Source organism: Carassius carassius, chromosome 7, assembly GCF_963082965.1.
Source record: "Carassius carassius chromosome 7, fCarCar2.1, whole genome shotgun sequence".
In the NCBI taxonomy this organism is placed as follows: Eukaryota; Metazoa; Chordata; class Actinopteri; order Cypriniformes; family Cyprinidae; genus Carassius; species Carassius carassius.
The window spans coordinates 2,019,017-2,040,061 of record NC_081761.1 but is presented as its reverse complement, the minus strand read 5'-3'; the positions used below and the strand labels follow the sequence as shown (position 1 = coordinate 2,040,061).

The following is a 21,045-nucleotide window of genomic DNA, read 5'->3' as shown; positions in this document are numbered from 1 at the left end:
GGCGGCCATCTTGTGCAGCGGCGCTGGGCTGGCGGCCATCTTGTGCAGCGGCGCTGGGCTGGCGGCCATCTTGTGCAGCGGCGCTGGGCTGGCGGCCATCTTGTGCAGCGGCGCTGGGCTGGCGGCCATCTTGTGCAGCGGCGCTGGGCTGGCGGCCATCTTGTGCAGCGGCGCTGGGCTGGCGGCCATCTTGTGCAGCGGCGCTGGGCTGGCGGCCATCTTGTGCAGTGGCGCTGGGCTGGCGGCCATCTTGTGCAGAGGCGCTGGGCTGGCGGCCATAACAGGACAAGGCTCAGGAGTGGTGGATACTGCAAAAGTGCTGTGTTCCTCCTCCACAACACCCACAGTATATGCAGAGCTGCTCAGTTGGAGTGCCAGATCAATATAATACTGCAGAGTCCAGTGAGGATCATGCAAAGGCATGAGTGAGCCAAGCGGCTCAGATAGGCCACCACGAAAAAATATCAGGCACATCTCGTCCATGATAGATAAATGGGCAAACTCAATAAAGTTCTTCACATAGTCCTCGATGGGCCTAATTCCCTGACGTAAACGCATAAGTTGGCTTACTGGATTCATGGCTGACCTGGATTTACTCCTTAAAGCTGCTGGATCCTGGTTTGGCGAAGTCTTCTGTAACCAGGAGTCGGAGGCGTTCGGATCCATATGCAGCATTTATTAAACAGAATGGTCATACAGGCAGAGATCATGAATGGCGTCAGGTGTGTCAGGGATAACCAGAATCGTAATCAGAAACAAGCAGGGATCGAGACAGGCAGCGGAGAATCAGAGTCGGAATAAACAGTCCAAAGGTCAAAACACAGGAATAATAAACACAGGGAAAACACTCGGAAATGTCAGACTGGCTAAACAAGACTTCGCAGTGAGTGAGAGTGAATGTGCTGCTTTTATGTGTGTGTGTAAATGAGGTGCAGGTGTGGCAAGGAAATTGGCTGATGAATGAGGTGCAGGTGTGGCAGGGTGATTGTGATGCAGTGACTCATGGGTAATGTAGTTCGGGTGTGGTGCAACAGTATGAGAGGTGCTAGTGTCCAAGTGACATCTGGTGGTTGATGGGTGGAATGGTCCTGAGTGGAGTGCCCTCTAATGAAGTTCATGGGCACTCCATCTAATAATCGTGACAATTATTATTATTGGTGGTGGTGTATATTGTAGGCTATATTTTATTTGTAATATATAACCTATGCCTATTTTAAAAACACATATTTTAACCCAAATATAACAACCCACAATATTACATAACTAATAAAAAATATATATGTCATTGAATCCCACATTTCATGACATATTTTAATTGACTGGACTTGAAATATCATTATAATTAGTTCCCAAGCAGCAAAAAAGGCACGCAAATATAAATTAGGATATATTTTCAAGAGTTGAATCTTAACATTTGTAATTCAAACCAACTGCAGCCAATCAGCAAACAAAAAAGCATTCATATAAATTTTTCTAAACAAGAAAAAGCATACAGTGCGTTATCACGTCTAAATGTTTGCTATTGTTTTCATGGGAAGTCTGGCAGCTGTGCTAAATCTATGGAAATTATAGTATAATCCTGATCATAATCAATTGTTTAATATCTAAGCACGAGCACTACATTAATATGGGAAGCCAAACTCACCAAAAGTAGGATGAAACAGCATGGTATTAAAGTGTTCATGCAGCGCTGACTGGTCAATTAGTGCTTTACACTCCAGTCCAGTTGGTGGCGGTAAATGCAACAAAAGTTGGTTTGCCATCCGCCATAAGACGTTATTAGAAGAAGAATAATGTTCGCGATCTGTTGTAACTGATCAGCACCCATAGACAGTAAAAGAAATGGACACAGTGACCCCATTGGAACTCAATTGAGACAAGTGGAGCCCATTTTTAGCGATTTTTAGCACTTCCGTTTCTGACGCGCAGACTCAAACTAAGCTTGATGACGTCAGCAACCTGTCTGACAGATGTAAATCTTCTAGTAGCTGTGCGTGAAAACTGCCATCGTTAATCTTGCAGAGACGGCGAGCTTGAGTGGGGAGTTCTCTGGCGTGAGTGAGCAGGAGTAAGTATTCTGATTAATTATTTTTTATAGTATTTTAAAATGTAACACCAGTACGGCATATTAAGTTAATTGTCTGCGAGCTTCTCCTCCTGTCTGTACGGTAATTTCTCTACTGTGCGACAGAGAGTCAAGTGGATATGACGCAATCGTGAGCCTTTTTTTACAAAAACTGTTTCTACGGGTCCGTAATGTAACAGAAGGTAATGGAGCCCTTTATACATTGTCGTGTATCTTTAGAAATAAATAATGGACAAATGGAGTCTTTAAACTCCTCAGATGTAAAGTTATTTGCTGCCAAAGTGACGCCAAAATTAATGCAAAGTCAATGGGATGCTAACGCAAGTGAAGGTCTGCTACAAGATGGCAGCTCGCGGCCGACTTCAACTTCCGGTCGACTTCCTTGCCGCCTGTCAGCACCGCACTGGTGAAATTAGTTCACATTTGAATTTGCGTAAAGGTAATATTTCAAGGCAGCACCAACACTTTAATTTGAAACAACATTAAATATACAGTATATTTATATACAGGTGCATCTCAATAAATTAGAATGTTGTGGAAAAGTTCATTTACTTCAGTATTTCAACTCAATTTGTGAAACTCGCGTATTAAATTAATTCAATGCACACAGACTGCAGTACTTTAAGTCTTTGTTTCTATTAATTGTGATGATTTTTAGTGAATTGTTGGCCTTCTGGAAAGTATGTTTGTTTACTGTACATGTACTCAATACTTGGTAGGGGCTCCTTTTGCTTTAATTACTGCCTCAATTCAGCGTGGCATGGAGGTGATCAGTTTGTGGCACTTCAGCTCATCTGTATTGTTTGGTCTGTTGTTTCTCATTCTCCTCTTGACAATACCTCATAGATTCTCTATGGGGTTCAGGTCTGGTGAGTTTGCTGGCCAGTCAAGCACACCAACACCATGGTCATTTAATCCTTCCTCCAGACTGTAGGACCTTGGTTTCCAAATTAAGTACAAAACTTGCTCTAATCTGAAAAGAGGACTTTGGACCACTGGGAAAAGGTCCAGTTCATCTTCTCCTTAGCCCAGTTAAGAGGCCTCTGACGTTGTCTGTGGTTCAGGAGTGGCTTAACAAGATGAATACGACAACTGTAACCAAATTCCTTGACACGTCTGTATGCCTTGACCCCAGCCTCAGTCCATTCCTCGGGAAGTTCACTCAAATTCTTGAATCGATTTTGCTTGACAATCCTCATAAGTCTGTGGTTCTCTCAGTTGGTTGTGTAACTTTTTCTTCCAGACTTTTTGCTTCCACTGAACTTTCTTGTTAACATGCTTAGATACAGCACTCTGTAAACAGCCAGCTTCTTTGGCGATGAATGTTTGTGGCTTACCCTCCTTGTGAAGGGTGTCAATGATTATCTTCTGGACAACTGTCAGATCAGCAGTCTTCCCCAAGATTGTTTTGCCTAGTGAACCAAACTTAGCTGATTGGCATGTCACCATATTCTAATTTGTTGAATTGGTGGGTTTTTGTTAAATGTGGGCAAAAATCATCACAATTAAAAGAACCATAAACTTAAACTACTTCAGTCTGTGTGCATTGAATTTATTTAATACACAAGTTTCACAATTTGAGTTGAATTAGATTAGATCCATCTTGGAATTTCACAAGTGTTGAAATGCACTGTTTAAATAGAGACGGCATGCAGACTACTGTGTTTGAATAAATGAGGTTATTGTCAATAATGAGGTTATTGTTATCAGGTCTAACAAATCGAACCAAGTCATGCCTGAAATCCCAGGAATTATCAGTCAGACAAATGCTGCATGCAAGCTTTCTAACAATTTTTTTCTTTATTTCTGCTGCAGGTACAACCATGAGCATCCTTAACTACAGCCCGAGTAACAGCACGATTGACAACTGTACCGATGTGGACGATCTGATGAAGCGCTACTATCTGCCCGTGTTTTACGGTGCGATCTTCATCGTAGGCGTGGTGGGCAACATCACCGCTCTGCTGGTCTATGTGGTTAAAGTCCGTCCCTGGAAGAGCAGCACCATCATCATGGTGAACCTTGTCGTCACCGACCTCCTCTTCATGATCCCCTTGCCGTTTCTGACCTACTACTACAGCCAAAACGACTCGTGGACGCTGGGCATCATTATGTGTCGCTTCATGCACTTCATCTTCCACTTCAACCTCTACGGCAGCATCCTCTTCCTCACCTGTCTGGCCATCTTTCGCTACGTGGCAATCGTGCATCCAATGCATGCACACAGTATCAAGAAGAAGCACTGGGGAATGCTGGCATGCATCCTGGGCTGGACTGTGGCGGTCGCAGAAATAAGTCCGATTTTTAACCAATTTGAAATAAAGGAGCAGGACAACAAAACCTACTGCCTGGATCTTGCAAGCAACAACCCAGAATTCATGTGGCCTTACAGTTGGGTGCTGACCGTGCTTGGATATCTGGTTCCTCTAGTCGTGGTCTGTCTTTGCTATTGGCGCATCATGAAGGAGCTCAGGAAGGGTCCTCATAAGGAAACCAGCAAACGGGTTCGAGCGAGGCGGCTCATTGTGTTGATTCTGACGTGCTTCATTGTGTGCTTTTTCCCTTTTCATGCGCTACGGGCTTGGAGGATCTACACGAGACTCAATCGGGAAACCGACTGCATGCTGAATCGCTGGGCTCACGCAGCCTATATCATCTCGAGGCCGATTGCTGCAGTCAACATCATTATCAACCTGCCACTCTATACGTTATCAGGGGATTGTTTTAAGCAGGCCTTTGTGGAAATGTTTAGATTTGATTGGCTCATGTCTGTGATCAACAAACCCACGACCAACTACACAAATGATCAAAGCAGCTGAGACTAACACTGGTGTTTGAAATGTACAGTAAACGATGATCTATTGTTGGCTATTGCTACAAATATACCTGTGCTACTTATGACTGCTTTTATGCTCCAGGGTCACAAATGTGCACTTTCACTTTCACTTTCATTTCAGAACCAACAACTAGTCAAAAATATATGGCCCTAATGTAAACAAACAAATATACAAAGGCATGTTCCATGTACTTATGTAATGGTCTCTGTGTTTGTGGCAGTCTTGACTTGATGATGGTATTATGTTCCTTTGTCATACAAGATTGACAGCAATAAAAGTGACTAAAATTACATTTGCATTTACTTTTGCTATGTACTGTACATTCAAAACAGATAAAAACATTGAAACTAAAGTAGTTTGAATGATATCTGCATTGCACAATTGACACATAGTGCTATTTTAGTCAGAATGTTAATGCCTTTAGTTACTCAATTTACTTTTTACATAAGTATATCTGTATGTAGGTCTGGTTTATCAGATTTCATCAGAAAAAGACTTACCTGGAAAAACAGTACCAGTTTCCTGCTTAATAATTGTTTAGATGCATTGTTTTACAATAAAGAAAGAGGAGATGTGAATCCTTGTCAAAACCTATTGAGATTTAAATAAGGGTGTGTAATTATCATAAGAGGTTCTCTTACGAGAGTTCTCTCGTACTGCGTCTTAGCTAAGACACTACGGGAAAAGTCTCTTTTCACGAAATACTGAAGCAAAAAATTATCCTTAATTTAGAATTTTTGTAAAGCGTATTTGCAGCAGCACACAGCCATAGGCGAGACGGCTCGCTTGCTCATTGGCTGCTCTGCGGCAAGTGCACAGCCTATCGAGCGCAGGCTGATGCAATGTTCCCGCCGAAACGGGTGTGGCCCAACCCTATAAAAGGAGCTCGAAAATGCTGACTCACCTGATTTATTTCATCGCCGAAGCGAACCAGAGTGAATCGTACGCACGGCAGAGAACGCAGTACTCGTTCCCTCTTCTAGAGAGAACCGAGGTTACGTTAGTAACCGAGTACGTTCTCTTACGAGAGTTCTCTCGTACTGCGTCTTAGCTAAGATGCTACGGGAACCCCATGTAAAACGCTGTGCGCGCAGGGATCACACACCAATAAACCTGAAGCAATGCACTTATTGAGAGTGTAATAAACTTTTCTGTTACCTGCAACCGAATCTATGTTTTCTCTGACAGAACGGTGTGACCAGTGATGGATTCAGCAGGTGCAGTCCAAGTCAGTGTTGCAATGAGTCAACAAGGCATTCATTCTGGGACAGCATTCCAGTCAGTTAACTACCATTTCAAGGGAGGTTGAGATGCAGATCTCGATGTCCAGATACAAGAGCTCCAACGGAAAGCTTCAGCCAGCAGATCATCTGCTACTTTTGGCCATTCTCCGTGTCATGCTGAGCCTGAACCCCATACTAATAGTCTGCCGCCATATGACGGGGATCTCAACTTCTGCCAGGCCTTCCTGTCCCAGTGTTCTCGTCTTTTTCTTTTTCAAATTTCCTGAAAGGAAAGGACCAGGACTGGGCAACGGCTGTGTGGGATTCTTGTGCTCCATTATGTGCCACATTCAAGGACTTCAGAGCTGAGATGATCAAGCTATTTTACAGCTCTGCTCATGGCAATGAGGCAGCCTCCCAGTTGGCGCAACTGTGTCAGGGCAGACTTTCAGTTATGGATTATTCTATCCAATTCAGAACTCTGGTGGCTGCATGTTACTGGAACGAGGCAGCTTTATGTGCAAGGTTTCAGGAGGGGTTAGATGACGACATCCAGGATGAATTAGTAACTCACGAGCTGCCTCATGATTTTTACACCCTAGTGGAGCTGGCACTTCATGTGGAGGGGTGTATTCAACGTCAACATCAGCGACGGACAGCTCAATCCCCCTGGATGTTGGAAGAGGGTGCCTTGAGTGCTGCTTCCACCTCATCGTCTCCTTCAACAGACCCAGAGCCCATGCAAGTGGGGCGTCATTGTCTGACCTCTAAGGAGAAGCAGGATCATTTCACTCGAGGCCTTTGCCTGTAATGTGGGAGGCCAGGCCATCAGGCTATTCAGTGTCCTTTAAAAGCCAGAGCCCATCAGTAATCTGGGGATCCTGGTGGATGCTACTCCTTATCTCGACTCCCCCATCTCATGTACCCTGCTGAAGGTCTCTGTTCAGTATAAGGATACCTTCCATTCCTGTTCCGCACTGGTTGACTCAGGTGCCGAAGGCAACTTCCTGGATGCCTCTGTTGCTGCTCTGTGGGGTATTCCTGCCATTCCCCTTCCTTTGCCTATCTCTGTCCACTCCCTTAATGGTCTCCTCATCTCCTCCATCACCCATTCCACTCCTTCTCCAAGTCTTATTGTCTCTGGCAATCACCGTGAGGTGATTGAGCTGTACCTCCTAGATTCCCTGGGTGCTCCTGTTGTCCTAGGGCACCCTTGGGTGTTGCAGCACAACCCTCATGTTGATTGGTCTGGCAATTCTGTGGTCTTGGGTGCTGCCTTGTCTCCTGGCTCCGTGTCTTCTGTTTTTCAGGTTGAGGAGGTCCCCAGGGTCCCAGAGGGGTAGTACAATCTTTGTTGGGTTTTCAGTAAGTCCCAGGCCACATTCTTGCCCCGTCATCAGCTGTATGACTGTGCCATCAATCTCCTCCCAGGCACTTCTCCACCTAAGGGTCATCATAAATCCTTAAATGTCGGCCTCATCTGGCCTTCTTCCTTACCTGCTGGGGCTAGTTCCTTCATTAAGAGGGATGGCTCCCTGCGACCCTGCATTGACTACCTGGGCCTTTATGACATCACTATATGAAACCGGTATCCTCTGCCTTTGATGTCGTCAGCCTTTGAGGGGGATGAGTGGAAGACAGCATTCAACACCCCAACTGGACACTTTGTATTCTGGGTCCTACCCTTCGGGCTTACTAACACCTTAGCTGTCTTCCAGTCCCTGGTGAATGATGTGTAGAGAGACATGGTGAACAGATTTGTCTTTGTGTACCTTGATGATATTATTATCTTCTCTCCCTCTTTGCAGGTCCACACTCAACATGTCTTGTCAGGGGCTACAACGGCTGCTGGAGAACCAGCTGTTCATCAATTGGGAGGAAGTCGTGGTCTAGTGGTTAGAGAGTTTAACTCCTAATCCTAGGGTTGTGGGTTTGAGTCTCGGGCCGACAATAACACGACTTAGGTGCCTTTGAGCAAGGCACTGAACCCCCAACTGCTCCACGGGCACCGCAGCATAAATGGCTGCCCACTGTTCCGGGTGTGTGTTCACGGTTTGTGTGTGTGTGTGTGTGTGTGTTCACTGCTGTGTTTGTACACTTTGGATGGGTTAAATGCAGAGCACAAAATTCTGAGTATGGGTCACCATACTTGGCTGTATGTAATGTCACTTTAAAAATCAAGGCGAAGAAGTGAATGTTACATGCTCCATTCTTGGGGCATATAATCTCGACGGAGGGGATCAAAGCTGATCCAGCTAAGGTAAGGGCTGTGGCTGAGTGGCCACCAACTTCTATAGACAATTCATCAAGAACTTTTGCCTGGTTGCTGCTGCCTTAACAGCACTCACCTCACCTAAGGTACCGTTCAGATGGAATGTACAGGCTCAGGAGGCTTTTGATATTAAGTCCCGTTTCATCTCTGCTCCTGTTCTGTGTCTCCCAGATTTTGAACGGAAATTCATTGTTGAGATGGATGCCTCTGATGTCGGGGTGCGCACGGTCCTGTCCCATGCTGGGCACTTTTTTTTGGGTGGAGGGAGGGGGGGGGGGTTAACTTCTCCCACTCGTATTGGCCAAGCTCCAAGAATGTTAAGCCCCTTCTCATATCAGGAGGTGGATTCCTGAAACCATTCTCTCTATCACTATTTTGTGTTCTAGTTGTTTTTCCCTATTTGCAGTGAGAGTGTTATAAACCTTTCTGTTACCTGCAAATGAATCTGTGTTTTTCCTAACACTCCACCCTAGAACGAAGCCGTGTCTTGGGAAAAACCAAGAGCACTCAGAGAAGAATGCAGATTATGACATGAGTAAAGCATTAAAAGGTCAGTCAAGTACTGAGAAGCCAGATCATACAAAGCCTTTCATGTTAACAGTTTTACAAACAGCAGAATATTATTTAAATCAACGTGGTCATCAGGTCCCTAATACTGTTTGTTTAACTGATCTCATGAAACCTGTGCTTACTCATAACTAATTTTTGTTTGGATCGGATTTCTTTTTGTAGATTTCTGGAATTAGCATGGGCTCTAAAATGGATCGAAGTTTTGCATCCCTATTTTGTGGGGTGTCTGAAGTTTCTATTCAATCAAGCATTTAATCCATTTATGAAATATATTGTTTTGTGGAAACGTTATATAGATGACATCTTTTTCATTTGGAGCGGCACAGAATCTCAGCTTGCAGAGTTTTATGAATTAGTTAATGCAAGCAGTGATGCTTTGACATTTACAGTGGATGCTCCGCTAGATCAAATACATTTATTAGATGTTAATGTGATTCTAACAGAAACTGGACTTGTAACTAGCCTGAATCATAAACCTACTGATTGTAATACGCTCTTACAAGGATCATCATATCACCATATTTGCACATTGCTGAGCGCGATCCCAAGTTGCAATTCATTTTTGGTCTATAAGAGACCTCCCAATTTGCATAACATGCTGGTTAGGGCAGATCTGTCGGTTCCACCACAAATACATTACTTGAGTCAAATACCTTTTTGTAATTTCAAGTGTGGTCAACAATGTAATTTTACATATAAAACACAAACTTTTAATTATCCCTCTTCTGATAAAACTTAAGATCCGAGGAATGATTTTATGTAAAACAACCAACGTTATTTATGTTGTGTTGTCCTTGTGGACTGAGCTACGTGGGTAAAACAAGTAGACCACTTAAACATAGTGTAACAATACAAACTCTATAGTTATGGGAAGAAGGAGGCGGGAACCGGCGGACAATCAAAATGACAGCTTTAATAATAAAATAAACACAAAACAGCCCGGCAGCCCCTCACGGACGACCGCCGCGCACAAACAAAAACCAAACACAAATTAAATCCAGGCCTGGTCCTCTCTCGTCCTTCACTGTCGTCGCTCCTGTTTTATATCCTTCCATCTCCTGATTGGTCGAGCAGGTGTCGCTCATTTCCAAACACTCCACCGGCCTCGCTCCGTTCCCATGGCTCTCGGCCCCCCCACACTCGCCACACATAGTATTGCTGAAAATAGATGTGCAATTAGGCACCATGACCCTAGAAGTCCAGTAAAACAACATTGTTTTAGCCTGCTCTAACCTTTCAGTAAATGAAGAATAATAATAATTTTAATGACAAATAATTTAATGACTCCTTTTGTATTAAAGAACGTAGTTGCCCCAAAATGTATTTGGACACAAAGTTATATTTGTAAAAATCCCTAAATGTCACTGCATTAAATAGCAAATAATAACAAATGAGTTGGTTTAGTTTGAAACACACACACACACACACACACACACACACACACACACACACACACACACACACACACACACACACACACACACACACAATATGTTGAAAACGAAGACAGTGAGTATATGTGGCTGTGTTTATGTTCATACTAATATCGTGAACTTGAGTCTGACCCGCATTAGCTTTTCTCTCTCTAGCGATTGTCCTGCAGTTCCATCATCAACCACTAGAGGTTAACAAACGCTTGTCTACTACAGTAACAGTAACAATCTCTCACTTCATATTGCTATTTACAAACATCTTTATCACCCAGTGCTTGCAGTTAGCTAAATGCATCACACTCAAATCATCAAATCATCAAATCTTCCAATCCACCTTTTTCCTGACGTAAAAATGAGCAACGGCATTTGTAAATTCTATGGGTAAAGTTTCCGTTCTCATTTGCGTCCAGCTATTTTTAGCTGTTCAAAACAGTTTGTTTTGCTTGTTGATATTGACAATTGATGTGTCCAATCATATTATTTTAATCTGTTATCTTAATTAAGAGCACACTGGTTTGTGCTGCAAACAGTTTACTGCACGCTGTTATTCTCCTCATTATTTATTATTTGGCTAATGGACCGGAAGTCTCACCCACATGCTTACTTCTGCGTTGAGGAAAAAGGGGGATAAAGAAGAATTTTTTTTTGAACATTCAGAGAAAATTCTGAAATAAAATAAAGTTTTCATAATTTAATGGGAATGTTAAAAAAACTTTATTTTTTATTTTTAGCTGGGTAAAAACCACAAACTCATTTTCAGTTTCATGGGGTTGTTTAAAAATTCATTATTTTCTGTGTGAAGTGTGGGTAATTTTACATTGTATGCATTTTGCTGATGCTTTTATCCAGTACAGTACATCAGGTCATGCATTCTGTGGGAATCAAACCCATGACCTTGGTGTTGCCAGCCCCATTTTAAATTAACATAAAATCAAAAGGTATGCACAGCTCAAAACTTTACCAGACAAAAAAAAAAAAAAAGAAAAGAAAAAAGAAAAAAAGTTATCTTATCTCATTTATCCATCATTCCTGTTTTTTTTTTTTTTCTCTGAAACATTTAAGCTGGACATTTTTAATAACTTTTATTAATAATTTCTTGAACCATTTTGAGGGAATCAACCCCATGACCTTGATGTTGCCAGCGCCATTTCATATTAAAATAAAAGGACAATTAAGATGCAGACTTGATCCTTCAAAATCCATTACAAATAATATATGTGTACCTCTGCTGTATCATTTTCAGTTTACTATTAATCTGACTATAAGTATGATCTTGCTGAGAGGGAATGTTCCGGCAAGGTTATGAATAAATGTTCTTATAGTAATATTAAGAGAATGTTCATTCAAATGTGTCTGGTTGTTTGCATTTATAACAGAATCAGAACATTCTGAAAACATTAAAAAAGTGAAACATTATATACCCTTAATGTTCCCTTGCCATTCGCATAACCAATAATTTTGTTTTTAAAACACTGGATATTCTGAAACTTGATGAGTACCAGATCTTATTTTTTTTTGATAGTGTAGATTCTGTTAAGGATGGATAGAATACGTGTTAAGACGATGCATTATTTATTTCTCTTGGCACAGTGTTTGTAAAGCTGATAATTGCACTGCTGCCTCCCGCACATGATCATTTTATCAAAACTGGCATGCAAACCCAGATGACACATGACACAAGAATTATTGCGGTCTTGGAGGAGTGCTAAAACATCTCTAAACAGGTGTTCATAGGTGTATCATGTTAATACAGCATTGACAGCAAAGGAATTTACCAGTGACACACTTTCCCATAGTCAAGTATCATAACAATGAGATCACACCTGTCAGGCAGTAACTGTAAATCCCGCCCATTTTCCCGTGTGTTCACGGATTGCAGGCCTACTGTGTGTCAGTCGGCAGATGGTTCAATGCAGGTGTACGGATGTGACACACAAGAATGCAAATGAATAAGATCTGCAAAGGAGATTTACCAGGAACTCTTCCGTAGAAGAGGAAGGATCAGCTCGGTGGTTTTAAACTGTTTATGAGATCACAGCAGTCCTTTTCACTGAGGAACCACCGACTGAATCTGAAGCATCAGAGCCCATCGTAAGTCTTCATTCATTTACTCCCAACTGTGTTTTTAGATCTCAGTATTTTTGTCACTGTCATATCTAGCAATACATTTACTTAAACGCAAAACTGCACAGGATGTTGAATATATTTTGAATTATTAATGTATATATGTATATGTATATAATGTATATATTGTTTTAATTCTTCAAAAGATTTTCCACAATTTTGTGTTTAAGTAATAAGTTGACCAATAATATAAATAACTTACTGATAATATGGTTTAGATAACTCCACAGGAAATATGACAAAAACGCTGTTGAAAATAAAAAGTTTTAATCCAAATGTAACATGATTTCAAGTGAAAAACGAATTATTCTAAATAGTCTAAAAAAAACTGAAGTTGATATAATTTTTTTTCCTGGTGGAATATATATATATATATTATTTTAAATTTAATTAAATGTAATGTATTATTATTGTAGTTGTTAAAATTAATACATATTTCACATATAAAAATAAATGTTAAATAACTATTACTCCAAAGCAGTTTCAGACCATCTTGGAATTTCACACGTGTTGAAAAGCACTGTTTAAATAGAGACGGCATGCAGACAGCTTTGTTTGAATAACCTTTATGAGGGTATTGTGTGAAATCAGGTCTAACAAACCGAACCAGGAATTATCAGTTAGACAAATGTTGCATGCAAGCTTTCTAACAATTTTTCTTCATTCCTGCTGCAGGAACAACCATGAGCAACCTTTTCTACGGCTGGAACAACGGCACGATTGACAACTGTACCGATGTGGACGATCTGATGAAGCGCTACTATCTGCCCGTGTTTTACGGTGCGATCTTCATCGTAGGCGTGGTGGGCAACATCACCGCTCTGCTGGTCTATGTGGTTAAAGTCCGTCCCTGGAAGAGCAGCACCATCATCATGGTGAACCTTGTCGTCACCGACCTCCTCTTCATGATCCCCTTGCCCTTTCTGACCTACTACTACAGCCAAAACGACTCGTGGACGCTGGGCATCACTATGTGTCGCTTCACACGCTTCATCTTCCACTTCAACCTCTACGGCAGCATCCTCTTCCTCACCTGTCTGGCCATCTTTCGCTACGTGGCAATCGTGCATCCAATGCATGCACACAGTATCAAGAAGAAGCGCTGGGGAACGCTGGCATGCATCCTGGGCTGGACTGTGGCGGTCGCAGAAATAAGTCCGATTTTTAACCAAATTGAAATAAAGGAGCAGGACAACAAAACCTACTGCCTGGATCTTGCAAGCAACAACCCAGAATTCATGTGGCCTTACAGTTGGGTGCTGACCGTGCTTGGATATCTGGTTCCTCTAGTCGTGGTCTGTCTTTGCTATTGGCGCATCATGAAGGAGCTAAAGCAGGGTCCTCATAAAGAAAGCAAGAAACGGGTTCGAGCGAGGCGGCTCATTGTGTTGATTCTGACGTGCTTCATTGTGTGCTTTTTCCCTTTTCATGCGCTACGGGCTTGGAGGATCTACACGAGACTCACTCCAGAAAACAACTGCATGCTGGACCGCTGGGCTCATGCAGCCTATATCATCTCGAGGCCGATTGCTGCAGTCAACATCATTATCAACCTGCCACTCTATACGTTATCAGGGGATTGTTTTAAGCAGGCCTTTGTGGAAATGTTCAGATTTGATCGGCTCATGTCGAAAACTAAAGAGATTGTTGAAGTGGCTGTGATCAGCAAACACACAACTAAGATCATGCATGACCAAAGCAGCTGAGACTCATGATGGTGTTTGAAATGTACAGTAAACGATGAGCCAAAGTCAAAGGCTCTGTGAAACAGCCGACATATGAAGGAGTACTCCACCATAAAATGACTTTCTGTCATCATTGACTCAAGTTGTTCCAGATCTGTATGACTGAATGCAAAAAGAAGATATTCTGGAGAAGCAACATTGGACCCTATTCACTTGTTATTGTTAACTAATATTAAAAATTAAATTAAAAAATCCCTTTTGTTTATTAAAATAAAGCTGAAATGAATACATAATTATTGGATGATAATTTAAACTTGATAAGGTTTTTAAAATGACTAAATAGATATTTTATATAAAAAAAAATGAAAAATACAATGAAAGCTAGATGGAAATATGAAATATGATCATATTACTTCTTGTTGCAAGAAGATGCAAATGCATATGTTGCAATGCTTTTTCCATTATTTACGCACCAGACCTACCTAAAAGCTGTTTAAGTGTTTTAATATTATATCAGTATGCTCAGCCTCAAGGGGCTTTATACAGTGTGTTTTATTGGTGTGTTGAGGTCATGGGTTCGATTCCCGAGAATGTATGAATGAATTAAATGTACATATTGAATGCAATGTAAGTCGCTTGGAATAAAATGTCTGCCAAATGCATAAACATAAATGTGACCATGGAGTCTGGAGCATAAAAACAACTCATTCAAATCTTTGAATTGAGATTTATACATCATCTGCTGAATAAATAATCTTTCCATTGATGTATAGTTTGTTAGGATCTGACAATATTTGGCAGAGATAAAACTATTTGAAAATCTGGAATCTGAGGCTGAAAAAATCGATATATGGAGAAAATCACCTTTAAAGTTGTCCAAATGAAGTTCTTATCAATGCAGATCACTAATCAAAAATTAAGTTTTGATATATTTACAGTAGAAAATTGACCAAATATCTTCATGGAACATGATCTTTACTTAATATTTTAATGATTTTTGGCATGAAAGAAAAGTTAATAATTTTGACCCATACAATATATTGTTGTCCATTGCTACAAATATACCTGTGCTACTTATGACTGCTTTTGTGCTCCAGGGTCACAAATGTGCCAATTCAGAACAAACAACTATAGTCAAAAATAAATAGCCCTTTCATTGCAGTTGTACATGTAATGGTCTCTGTGTTTGTGGCAGTCTTGACTTGATGATGGTGTTATGTTCCTTTGTCATACAAGATTGACAGCAATAAAAGTCACTTAAATTACATTTGCATTTACTTTTGCTAAGTACTGTACATTCAAAACAGATAAGAACATTGAAAATAAAGTAGTTTTAATGATATCTGCATTGCACAATTGACTCGACAGAGTGCTATTTTAGTCAGAACGTCAATGGCTTTAGTTGCTCAATTGATGTTTTACATACGCATGCCTGTATGTAGGTCTGGTTTATCAGATTTCATCAGAAAAAGGCATGCCTGGAAAAACAGCACCAGTTTCCTGCTTATTAATGGTTTAGATGCATTGTTTTACAGTAAAGAAAGAGGAAATGTGAATCTCGGTCAAAACCTACTGAGAAGCAAATAAGGGTGTGTAATTATCATAAGAGGTTTTTGTTGCATTCACGTTTTATATGGCAGATTACGAATAATAAAGTGTTTTACATAATAATGTTTTGTTTTGTAATAAGCACTGAAAGGGTTCGTTTACCCCAAAATTATGATTACTCACCCTCATGATAAAATAATACATTTGATATAGTGCCTTTAAAAGTTGCTTTCTCAAAGTGCTCTACAAGCAAACATAACAACAGAGAAAATAGCAAACTTTAAATACAATAAATAAACAGCAAACCATGCGGAAATAAAATGAATAATATTGTTAAAGCAATCCTAAAATAACCCCACACAGAATTCTAGCACCTGGATTTTGTAGATATTGCAGTTTGTTAATGACTAAAAAGACAAAAGAGCTTATCAACCTCTCAGCAACTGAGAAGGACAACAAAGGACATGAACATACTGCATTTCTGAAGTGATAAAAGGCCTCCTGTAGTGAATCGATACGTTTTTGTAAGTGGCATGTTTTATTATGGATGGATGAGCTTTATTGGACTTCTTTTGGACTGTTGAAAAAAAAAACCATACACGAAAAAAACAACACGCACCCACTGCCAATTTAAAGCTTGGAAAAGACAGGACATTTTTTTTTACAATAACTCCAATCAATTAGATATACTGTACACCTACTGTAGGATGCCTTGGGAGTTAATCATGAGCTAATTTTCCTTTTTGGGTGATCTAACCCTTGAATAAGGCAAGTCATCACTTTAGTGGAAGCGATTCACTTTTTTTCTGTAGTGAAATCAAATAAGTTCCTCAACAACTTCACCTTGAATTAATTATCTCAGATCAATCAGGTCAGATTTCATCTGTTGTTCACACAATGAGGAAACACCTCTACTAACCGTCAAACCCGGACAAAAGGAAGAATCAACTTCTGTACATTTATTGTAAATCAATACTAGTTCAGTCTCTAAGGCAATTAAATGGCTAGAAAAAGGTTAGTGAATACAGAACAGTAGGGATTTCCCAAGTTTCTGGTTTAACAGTAAAAGCTGTGTGCTTCATTGAAAGACTATCAAGACTAGGCACGCACACTTATACAATATTTTGAAAAAACATTGTGGCCCAAAGCAACACTGGACCCTACTGACTGTTATTGTCAACCAAAACAAAACTATAGCTGAATAAAATATAAATATTAGATACTTATACAAATATGTACAAAAATTTATCAAACAGAAAAGCTAAAACTGAAATAAAAAAAGCAAAAATAGACATATTTAAAAAATAATAATAACAAGCACATAACAAAAGTTAATTCATATTTAAATGTAAACATTTATAAAAAATAAATAAAAGAAAAATAACTAAAACCTAAATTATAATTAAATTGAAAACCGAAAATATAAAAATTAAGAATTTTAAATATTTAAACATACAAAAAAAAAAAAAATCTAAATTAACACTGGTATTAACTTTCATTGTAAACAATATACATTTTTCTAAATACCCCCTTTTGTATTATTACAGTTTTTTCTCGATTGATTAAACACATAACCTGAAACTAGGCCTCATTCTCAGAACAGTAAACAAATCCATAACGTCTCACCCAATTCCCCAAACAACCTATTTTCAGTTCAAAATTAAGCTCTACACTCAAAACCATTCACTCTTGCTGAAAAAACAAACTTTTCCCTCAGGCGTCACACACAAGCCCTCAAAAACACACACACTACAACAGTCTTACACACTGGTGAGATAAATTCAAGACAACATTTCCAAAACTGGTAAGTTATGTTGCCATTTCATGGCATATTTTTATTCATTCAAGTACTACACAATACAACACACAAAAATGATTACGCCTCAGCATCCCGTCTTAGGTCTGGGTCAGGCCAGAGAATCTTGTCCACATCACAGGCTATGTTGGCCCTAGCCAGGCAGCGGGGGTAAAATATTGTGCATGCTTGATCCATCCCTGGCATGCATCTACGGTTATGTCTAGGCTGGCGTCTTCCATGGCCTGGAGGAGTTGAACTCGGAGATAAGGTTCTCGGTCATACACTTTCCACCACCATGCTGAAAAAAACTCTATCAGGTTTTGAAAGGGAGAGTATGCAGGCAGAATGATGTTTGAAAACCTTGGGTTATTGATAAACCAGTCACGAACAAGAGCAGCGTGATGGAAGCTGACGTTATCCCAAACAACAACGTAGTGAGGCTGCACTGACTTTGCTGGTTCCCTGAGGTCCAGCTGGAACATATGCTCTCTTAGACCGTCAAGGAAAGCAAGGAGTAGCATGGTGTTATAGGGTCGTAGAATGGCATGGCAGTGGAGTAGCCCTCGTTGGCTTATAGCTGCAGACATAGTGACATTCTCTCCCCGCTTACCAGGGACATTAACTATAGCTTGATGACCAATTATGTTCTTCCCCCTTCTCTTGGTCAGGTTGAAACCAGCCTCATCCACAAAGATAATTGCATGGGGAACAAGCTGGCCGGTTTACTGTATGTGCAAAAGTGTATGTGTTGTCTTAGCACAGAATATGGAACTCAAAAGTTACTTTACAGATCAGTCTTTCTGTATGTACACCTACCTGCTCTCCTCCCTGAAGTTTCTGATGATGGAGGCAACGGTGAAGCGACTCAACTTTGGCTGTATACATTGCCTAGCCTTCCTCTTGGTCATACCATGGACAAGGACATGGTCAACTAAAGTGGCTTGAATTTCCTCCGAGGCTGCTTGTCTCCTTGCCCTTTTGCTTCCTTGTTCTCCTCCTTCTCTACCTCCACCTCTCCCTCATCCTTCAACTCATCCTCTCCCTCATTCTTCACCAAGTCCTCCTCCTCCTTGTCCTCATCCTCCTGGTCAACGTCCTTGTCCTCCTCCTTCTCATCATCCTTCTCCTCCTCGTCCTCTTCCTTCATTTCGCCATAATTCCATTGTTCCAAAAGAGGCCCTTTTATCTATTTATAGAAGGATATGATCAATGTGTGTTCAATTTTGACTGTTTAAGTGTTTGCACATGGGTAATTGTGTGCTAATTGAGCTCAAGCTATGCTGACTTGAGTGAACAATATTGAATGCTAGTTCTTTCTAAATGACTACATGGTGTAGACAATGAGAAATGAAGGGATTTGTACGTTTTGCAGTGACAGTTCAACAAATCTGATTCATGTGTCAAAACAGGTTAATAGTGTTTATAGCTTAGGGAAACGGGTGTGCTTTTTGAAAGATGGCGTTATGGTTTTGAAATGTTAGTTCAAAAGCCTGGCTAAAATGTTTTAGCAATCAAGAAAAACTGTAATCAGTTTAACTTCTTGTATATAACTTTTAATGTAACTTCTTATTTTAATGTAACATTTTTATAAAAGCAACAAGACACTCAAAGTCTAATAAGTTGAAGTGATTTTACTATGATTAAGTAGTATTAATCGTAATTAAACCTCCTTAGTCGTAATCAGCTGAATGCACAGTCTAAAGTGGTCTAACCACACAATTATATATTTTAAAAAGTCACATTCTCTAGATCTGCAAATCATGCATTTTATGTTTTGACATGTTGACATGGTTGCGCATCATGACTTTAGTTTTTGCATCTCAGACAAGTTTTGCAACCTGTATCATAAAAGCCATCATAAAAGTTGACACACCGCTGACTTCTGACACTTCACAGTGTGACTCAATAACGCAACAAAAACAAATGTTTCTCAATCTACCTGTGAATAAGGTAAGAATAGAAACGTCAGTTATCTTCAAAGAACTTTCTTAGACCAAGCCTTCTCTTTCGTAACTCAGAAGACATATGCAGTTCTGAGATTAAGGTTCATTAAACATCAACTTGATTTCAGATGTTTCTACTAAAATACATTTAGAAAAGTACATACAAATTCTTTTTCGGTATCTTGGGCAAATGAAAAACAAAAAACAAAAGTAAGATTATTGAGATCTTTTTTTATCAAGAAGACTCAATTTGCTCTCCAATCAATGCCATTATAGGAGAAACAACTGTAAAATTAAAGAGATCTTATTGGCTGCAAATTAACAATCATAATTATTAGCTGTCTTTTATCAACACTGAAAGTTTTAAAACCCCAAACTGTACTTCAAGTTAAGAAATCCCCTGTATATTTACTGCTACGTGGAAACAAGATCGCAAAAGCTGTTTCATAACGTCACACAATAGAGTGGTATTAATTTTTGCATTTCCCTGGCATTTACTGTTCTATTTCCTGGTTTCAAGTGCATTTGGCACGCGATGGACTGAAACCAGTTCACACACTTCTAGAAAGGTGTAAGGAATAATAATTGACATCAGAGCTCTATGGGTAGTTTGCTTTTTTATGCAACATGTAGAGATAATTGTAGATGATTGGAGTCAGTAAGATTTGCCAATGAATTAAGAAGATCTGATCAAAAGGGACAGTAAAAGACTTTTGCATTGTTATAAAAACTACTTCAAATGCTGATTTTGAACTTCCCATTCATCTGTGAATCCTAATAAAAATGTATCACAGTTTCCACACAAATATTGGGCAGCACGACTGTTTTCAACATTGATAATAATCAGAAATGTTTATTAAAATGCATATTAGAATGATTTCTGAAGATCATGTGACACTGAAGACTGGAGTAATGATGCTGAAAATACAGCGGAGCATCACAGAAATAAATTACAGTTTAACAAATATTCACATAGAAAACAGTTATTATCTTAATATTTTACAATTTTACTGTATTTTTGATCAAATAAATGCACCCTTGGTGAGTAGGAGAGCCTTTGTTTAAAAAAAAAAAAAAAAAACTTACCAACCCTAAATGTTTGAATGTGTTTATATCTGTATAGTTCAAATAACTGCTTAAAATAAAATTTAATGTCACAAAATTATGGCGTTACTTTATCAGACTATGTGGAAATTAAGAGTGTCACAGAGTGTTTTGGAACGATGCTAAGCAACACGTAAACATTACCAAAAATATACTTTGTTTACAGGTTTTAAAATCAGATAGCAATTTACCAGTTGTCAACTTAAAATGACAAACTATGCAAAAATGTATGATAACTAGAACAGGCCTATCAGGTTCACTGGGTACTTCAGTAAATAAAACACAATACTGCTCTTCAGACCCATTTGCTCTCTCCTATCAAATGTCACCTACTGTTTAATTCCAAAACTAAAATCTTTAGTGAAAGTTCACAGCAGGTCGGTGATCATTTAGGCAACATTGACTGGAGACATTTGATGCCT

General features: G+C 39.8%; 2 protein-coding genes across 3 annotated transcripts in view; both read left to right on the top strand.

Moving 5' to 3' along the window:
- Window positions 1-15,495, top strand: part of LOC132143359 (2-oxoglutarate receptor 1-like) — a 48,396-nt gene extending 32,901 nt beyond the window's left edge. The window contains exon 2 of one of the 2 annotated variants that reach the window (XM_059553511.1): window positions 13,221-15,495. In XM_059553511.1, the coding sequence (XP_059409494.1) occupies window positions 13,229-14,251 (1,023 nt within the window). In that variant the 5' untranslated portion in view covers window positions 13,221-13,228 and the 3' untranslated portion in view covers window positions 14,252-15,495. Of the gene's footprint in view, window positions 1-3,901; window positions 5,228-13,220 lie in introns of those variants that run through there. The other variant, XM_059553512.1, reaches the window with a different exon arrangement.
- Window positions 1-21,045, top strand: part of LOC132143360 (uncharacterized) — a 121,464-nt gene that overhangs the window by 84,129 nt on the left and 16,290 nt on the right. The window lies entirely within an intron of this gene.